The following is an 8195-nucleotide window of genomic DNA, read 5'->3' on the forward strand; positions in this document are numbered from 1 at the left end:
AAGAATTCCACACGCTATGGGACTTTTGTCTCTCACTAAATATCCAAATCTTCTTAAGCAACGACCCTTATCATGTATAGCAACCATCTTCTACCAAACTCGGACCTAGGTAACTTTGAGATAAAGTTACTGTCTTGTACATATGTATAAGTATCAATCATGAAGAGCTGATCCTTTAACCTGAGGAGCTAGTTCTTCACAACAGTTAAGCAGCTACATTGAAGACCTGGTTCTTTGAGCAGTTAGTCACACTTTGTTAATCATCAAAACTTCAATACTCAACACAATATTCCAAGTCTACTAATTAGTGAAGAGAAGCTTCGGATTCAGCACAGCGCCTGGCTACCCGTGGTGTATTAACAACAGGGGCGGCTCTAAAGGCTTGGACAGTGAGGTCGTCGCCTTTGAAGGACTCAAATTAATTTTAAATTATTATTATTATTATATATTATATAAATTATATAAATAATTAGTATAAAAAAGTGTTACAGTATTTTATTTTGTTTGTTATTTGATTGAGGTTATTTTATATCAATAAATTCATAAATTATGATAATTTTTTTTACTGATTAATTAGTATATTTTCTTCGGTTTTCAATTTTAATTTTATCCTTTTAAAATAGGAATTAGGTTATATATATCAACAACATAATGAATTTCTTTTACAATGTTCTCTCAAACTGCATGAACACAAAAGCATTCATGCACCAGTTTTCTTTTAGTGTAATTTGATATATTATATTAGGTAATTTATAATTTATTTTAGATATGCACCAATAAGTGTTACTTAATAGAACGAACTACAATTCATTTGAATTGATCATAAGGAGTAAATATTTTTGACACCGTTAATGCTCAAAACTTAAGCTATTACGTTATGTACGTTTATTTCTTTTTCTTGATTGTGATGATAACCAAATCAAAATTTGTGGACCTCAACGTACAATAGTCCACCACTTTATTTTTTGTGCTCTTCTTCCTTCTTCTTTTTTGAAATTTGCTTGTTTTTGTCTTAAATGATTAATTTATTATTTAGAAAGTAAACATTTTATAAAATAAACTTAAGGGCCTCTGAATATAATTTCGCCTTAGGCCACGAGATCCATTGAGTTGCCCCTGATTAACAGCTCTATGAGTGCACTATTGTCAACTCATCTTAAAAACAATAGATGTTCAAAAACTTACTATGAATTCAAATAAACCCAATAAATATATTCTACATTCGCCCTGCTTATATGTAATTTCCAGATAATAAGTGTAATTATTTATTAGTTGAAAAAATAAGCAGGCAATTTGCAAAGTCTCTTAATGAACTTAGCGTCTGGTTTTATTTCTATTTTTTGGTAACAAGGAAATGATCACGAAAACCCAATAAAAAAAAAAGAATTATGTTAGGAAACTTGTAATAGAATATATATGCTGTATCGAAAGAAGTGAGGAATTTTAAAAAGTATTCCCTCCGCGTAAACAAAAAGTTTAAAACATAAAGAAAGATTTTTGATAAATAAGGTTACAACTTAAAAACCAAATATATATATTTTACCTCCTTTTAAATGAGTGATGGGTTAGAATTTTACGTGTATTTTCATTTTTTTTTTTCTCTCCTTATAAAAAAATGAATTTTGATCTCAGTAGATCCCAAACAAGTCATGTAATGGGATACTAAGATGAATGTGAACTCCTTCTTCAGCAGCATGTCAGCCTATTGCCAGTACTTAACTTGTCCTCGTTGGCCGCCCTCCGTTCCATGAGATTTGCCCCATACTGAGGGAGAGTCGGGCTATGATACCATAATTATCACTACCCAAATCCATGGTAACATCGCCTAAGCTACCCCATTATCGAGCTCAAAAAGTGCGTCCTTCTCAACTTGTGTAGTACCTTATAAGCTCTTTATATTCCTCTCTTATTTGATGTGAAATTCATCTAAGATGATATTTGCACCTTTTTTGAGAAACTTGCAAGCCTAAAAGTTGGTCAATGCTGCTTGACCCGCCCTCGTCAAACGCCTTCCATCATGGGCATCACAACATACTAAAAAGAAATATGCCAAATACAATAAAAAAAGGTTTAGTAACATATAATCAACGACGAGTCGACGACCATAGAGTTTTGGGGCATGAACCACTATAGCAACTGGCACAATATAATAATGAAGTGGACTTATCTCCCAGTCAGATGAAAAAAATAAAGAAAAAGAGGAATGATTAAAGAATCATACTCTATTTCGGAGATGTGTGTTTTTATGTCTTTGCTCAACAATCATTTGAATGATCAACTATAATACTGGCCTAAGGTAGTAGTTATATATGTATCTATTTGATATTTCAACTTGAATATTATTTAAATTAAATGAACGGCAGAATCGGAACAGCACAAAATGGGAAACCCTGCTTAAAATTGGTAAAATAAATAACCTACAACTACCTCTTTAAGCTATTAGAAAAACAATGTGATTGTAAGTTGTCTAATAGCTCTGAAGCTCATTAAGGGTGTGTTTGGTATAAATTATTTTCTTGAAAAGTAAGTGGTAATTTTATTCATTTTCTGGTATTTGGTACGCAAATTAAGGAAAATGACTTCTCAAGAGTATTCATAAATAATTTAGATATAATAAACTTGAAGCATAAACTTTCAAACCAACAACCTTCCGAACCCACAAATTTCATAAACTTTCGAACCGGTAAACTTTTAAAATCGCGGAATTTCGAACCCGTAAACTTCCAAATACATAAACCTCCGAACTCATAATTTTGGAACTTTTAAACCGATAAATAAAAAAATTAAAACTGAAAAATATATTTAAAAATATATTTTTTCGGGGGAGGGGGGTGACATTAAACAAAAAAAAAACAAAAATTTAAATTACAAAAAAAAATTGTGCAGGAAGGGGGGGAGGGCAGGTGGGGGGTGCAGAAAAACGAAAAAACAGAAATTTAAAATTGTAAAAAAAAAAAAAAAATTAAGGTAAAAAAAATAATTTCGGTGGGGAAGGTTGAGAAAGAGTTTTGGGAAATGTTTTCCCTTCTCTTGATAAGGAAAACACTTTCCTCCAATTGGAGGAAAATGAGTTCATGAGGAAAATATTTTCCAAAACATTTAAGCCAACCAAACATGGGAAAATTGGAAAACATTTTCCGGAAAATGTTTTCCTTCATACCAAACACACCCTAAGTCATTATCAATTAATACTTTTAATGTAACAATAATATTCTTCGTCTTAATTACTTCATAATTATTTGATTTAGCTTGAAGTGTATCCTGAATGTTCAATTCTTAGCCAATTCTCACAAAAACATTTTTGTTGATCTCTTTTTAAGCAGAGGCAAATCCATGATCCAGAATCAGTGGGTTCAAAATGAGTGCGGTATTAATATATGTTTCGTTTTAATTGTTTATTTGTCCATGTATATATAGTTCGACCTGAAAGCAACGAGTTAGATTGAACCTACTAAATCTACCCTAAATCCGTCTTTATGTTTAAAATCAACTTTGCTTAATGCAAGTAGTAATGGAAAATCTACTCCTAGTGTCAGTGTGTGCTGACTAATAGGATTTCAAATTATCAATCCTCATCCATAATAAGAATAATTAGGCATGATAGCTCAGTGAATATATGCCAGTATTCCACAAGAAATGTTAAAGTGTAGAGATGCCCCCATAGACTATATTCTCCTTTTATCAGCTTAATGTGAAGAGGAACTTTAAAGAATCATTGTTTGATATGCAATATATTCCTCTCTCTTTTTTTACTTATATTCTGTATCTTTTTCTCTTTTTCATTAAGACAGGTGGAGTTGCTCTAAAACCTAATATAAGAGACAAAATGCAGTTATAGTAAATCTTTCACCTAGGAGACATTTGTTTTATTCTAATAGTAAATGTGTTGGCTTTGGTTTTGTCGAAACGATTCTTCATCCCTTAACCATATGAAAGAATAAATTTTTTTTAAAAAAAAAGAATTTTTTAAAGTTGTTGACATATTCATGTTTTCATATCTTGTTTATATGTCTTTTCAGCATATAAAAGGAATTTAGGAGCAGTCCATGTAATATTTAAACAGTGCTGCATTTCCATTTCTATCTGAATCTTGATCCTTGCTTTCTTTGTGCTGCGAGTTCTTTTTATTTAATTTTTGTTCACAGCTCAGAATCTCGAGGAATTCATCAGTACAAGAAACTTTCAACTTCAAATACTGTTTGTTGCTGTAACTTAGTGTGCAAAACTCAACAGAACAAGTCCACTTTTCCTAGAAATAAAGTTGTAGCTTCTCTGAATAGTTTAGGATATGAGTATCCAAAGGGTTGGTACTCAAGAAAGAGTGCCAAAAAACTCAGCATATGCAAGTGATTATACTTTAGAATTCGCCAGAATGCCGGTCCAGGCTTTACATACACAAAAACAGTCATCATCATACTTGGGATTTAGTTTTCCAGCAGCAACTTCTGCAGAAGAAGTATGCCAAAAGCAGCAGCAGCAGCAGCAGTTTTTTTCTAATGCTAATTCATCATCGAATAGTACTATCATCGGTCGTATTGGTTCACCATCTAGAGCATTCTTTGCCACAGAACGTTACCTTGGATTAACACAGTATGATGATCAACAAGATAATTGTTCCCAACTGTCCAAGAATTATGATTTTCAAATACCATCATATGGTTTCTTGCCTGATTCACCAGCAGAAGATTTTCATCCCAAGCTTTCCCTGCCACCATTTATCAGATCACAATTCTCGAGCAGTCAACCCTTTAGTCCTGATCATCAAGTACCTTATAGAAGTCCTTTCAGCAGTCTAACAGAAAAAGAGAGAATATTGCATCTTAAGAGAAAATTGCTTGGTGAATTCGACACGCCTTTTGATGGAAATCAAGATTTCAGTGTTAGTACTTAAAACATATAGCTGCTTCTTTTTTAGTGTTTTTTTGGTTCTTTGCTTCATATGAAGAAGCTACTGCTGCTTAAAAGACTTAAAATTGACACCATTTTGAGTTTTTTCGCTATGTTTTTACAGCTCCCTCATAATTTATGTGGTAGTCACTTGGAATATATGAGGCAAGAATCAGGATTTCCTTCGGCTAATTCTAATAATTCTGCATGTTCTGGAGGATCCGTATGCAACAAAACAAGAATCAGATGGACTCAAGATCTCCACGATCGATTTGTTGAGTGTGTAAACCGCCTAGGAGGCGCTGACAGTAAGTAATTTCAAAGAGACTTTCTATTTTCAGTTTGGTCCTCACCATTTTTAGTAAAGATTTGATTCATTCATCTTATCAGAGGCAACACCAAAGGCAATACTAAAGCTGATGGAGTCAGATGGCTTGACCATTTTTCATGTCAAAAGCCATTTGCAGGTATATATTTATACATATGAAAGAACTTCCTTTTGGTTGTCTTTTCAGTACTGTTGTATTGAGTTTTGAGGGAATATTTTCTGTTGTCATATCTATTTTGTTTGCAGAAATATCGAAATGCAAAGTACATCCCTGAACCTACAGATGGTATGTCTATTTGACTTTTAAGTTTTCATGGTTGGGAAGAGATCTTTTCTTGATTTTAGACATCTTGGTTTTTCTCTTGATATTTTCTTGATTTTAAACATCTTGTTTTTTTTTGTTTGCCAAACAACATTAGCTTTTCAGCGGCTTTAATTCGATGAGTATTACATGTTATATCCGGGGGGTCAGGGCTTTATAAAGGGCAGCCCGGTACACTAAGCTCCCGCTATGCGCAGAGTCCAGAGAAGAGCCGGACTACAAGGCTCTATTGTATGCAGTCTTACTCTGCGTTCTGCAAGAGGCTGTTTCCACGGCTCGACCCCGTGACCTCCTGGTCACAATTATGGCTTAGAATGGTTAGGAATCACATTTGTGGCTTATGCATATTTAAAAAGAAGAATAGTAAAGGGAAAGTAGAGAATTTTCCATATACTAATCTTACAGTGAGAAGGCATAACAAGGAAACAACATAAAAGCTTTTTCTGCACTAATTTACAAATACACTTTTTTTTTTCTTTTTTTTTTCTTTTCCTTTCAATAACTGTTGTAATAAATGGATCTAACATGTAACAAAAGGATACTAAGATGGACTACTTTTTCTTTATTTGTTCAATTATATGCTATTACTAAACTTCAGATATTTTCAAATTAGACCTTTTAAGAAGTAGACTGATCATATTTTTTCTCCTTCTATGTCGTTGCAGGAAAATCTGAGAAGAGAAACTGCTCGAATAATGTGTCACAGATTGACAGCAAAACGTATACTTTTCATCGCTACTATCTCAGTTAATTTTCCTGATAAACTTAGCTCGAAACTATATCTGATCCAAACTTCTGTCGCAGGGGAATGCAAATCAAGGAAGCACTACAAATGCAACTCGAAGTCCAGAGGCGTCTTCACGAACAACTAGAGGTACTTAATTTTTTGGTACACCTTTGAGTCATGATAATTTTCTAGAGCCAAAAGAACTGAATCAGGACATCTTCTATTAAACTAGATTCAGCGAAAGTTACAGTTGAGGATTGAAGAACAAGGAAAACAGCTAAAGATGATATTTGATCAACAACAAAGAACAACAAGAAGTCTATTGGACACTCAAAATTCAAGCATTTCAACTCTTGAACATGATCCATCTACCCTGTATGATGATATGGAAGTTTTGGTTGCCGATAATATTCGCTTCCCATCTAAAATAAGTTAAGTGCTATAGAGGCCATCAATTAGAAGTTTTTCTTTTTTGCACTTAGTGTTAGAGGGAAAAGTTGAGTTTAGCTTTTTCTAGTTGAATATAAAGACTTTCCAAAAAATGTAAACTATAGTACAATGTCCATAAACATCATGCTGAATGTAGGTGTTTGTTTCTCTTGTGTGCATAAAAGAAAATACGATCAAATGAATGTTATCGAATAAGGTGTTCATGTGACATATGAGTTTGATATACTTTCACAACTCGTGTGTATTTTTGCCGTTAGCTTCACTCTGTGTGATACTTAGAGTTTGTAAATCTGTACACATAATAACTCTTTACAATGAACATGGCATAGTTTGTATTTCCCTTGAAATTTGTTTCCTAATTTACTTTTTATTCCTTACTTCCTTTCTTTGGATGTGTTTTGATATTATTTGTAAACGCAAATACATTTGGCTCTTGCGCTCGTCTTCAATCAACCATTTGGTGGAACACAATGCAGAAAAAACAAAGATAGTTTCAGGCTAAATGAGTTCCTTATCCCACTACTACTCCCTCCATCTCAAATTATCTGTCGTGTTTCTTTTTTATATGCCTTTTAAGAAACATTAATAAGGAGGGGTTTTAGACTATTAATAAGAAGAGAGTTTCATTGAATATTTACTCTATTTATGTGTTTATCTTCATTTTCAAGAACAATTATTATTAAGGATAAAATAGGAAAAATATAATTTGTTTTGTCTTGAACTAATTTGAGACGGAGTAATAATCTATATGCAAAATACACGTATTCATAGTGACATGAAAGGTGAAACATAAAACAATAATTTGTTGAAAGTTACATCTAGAGTTGGACTTCATTAACAATTGCATGGTTCACACTTCACATCAAACTTAACTTCAACAATTACATTAACGGTATCGGTTTTCTTTTGTGTGAAATGGCAGAAAACAGAATCTGCAATGATTCGCTAGTTCTCATAGGTAAATTCTAAAGTGTATAACAGCTCGAGGACCAAATAAACTACATATTCAATTAGAGAGTCGTCTTGTTACATTAGAATATTTACACATTTGACAGCCGAAAAAAGAAGATTCAAAATGCCGGTCTTAGGAAACAGTGTAATTTGGCCTTTACCTTATCCAAAATCGAGAAATATTAAATAGTTTTCTCACAAAGGAAAATCATATTATGTTCTTTTATAAACTTGGAATTTAACGGCACGATAATATTAGATTGAAGTAAAAACTTGATATAATATTATTCTGGATTTTTTACTTTCTCAAACAGTACCAACTAACCGAAAGCAAGGTGCAAGAACTAAGTTTACAATTTAATCACCATTTATAATAACAAAAATTAATTAATCTAATAGTGTGTTGAGCTACCTGTTTTTAAAATGATCAGATGAACCTCAAACTCAATTTAAAGCACATTTGAAAGAAAAGGAATAATACTTAGACAAATAGTAAATGTTCTAAAGGATCTTACGATTCTAGATGAATC

At 32.6% G+C, this 8195-nt stretch overlaps 1 protein-coding gene across 1 annotated transcript; it reads left to right on the forward strand.

Annotated features, from left to right (window-relative positions):
• The first annotated feature begins 3980 nt into the window (after nucleotides 1-3980).
• Nucleotides 3981-6922, forward strand: LOC104247585 (myb family transcription factor PHL5-like). The gene is made up of 7 exons (XM_009803643.2): nucleotides 3981-4879; nucleotides 5012-5195; nucleotides 5278-5354; nucleotides 5462-5501; nucleotides 6203-6257; nucleotides 6342-6411; nucleotides 6497-6922. The coding sequence occupies exons 1-7, from the start codon at nucleotides 4289-4291 to the stop codon at nucleotides 6698-6700; spliced, it is 1221 nt and encodes a 406-aa protein (XP_009801945.1). The 5' UTR covers nucleotides 3981-4288; the 3' UTR covers nucleotides 6701-6922.
• Nucleotides 6923-8195: the final 1273 nt, after the last annotated feature.

Source organism: Nicotiana sylvestris, chromosome 3 (genome assembly GCF_000393655.2).
Source record: "Nicotiana sylvestris chromosome 3, ASM39365v2, whole genome shotgun sequence".
NCBI lineage: Eukaryota > Viridiplantae > Streptophyta > Magnoliopsida > Solanales > Solanaceae > Nicotiana > Nicotiana sylvestris.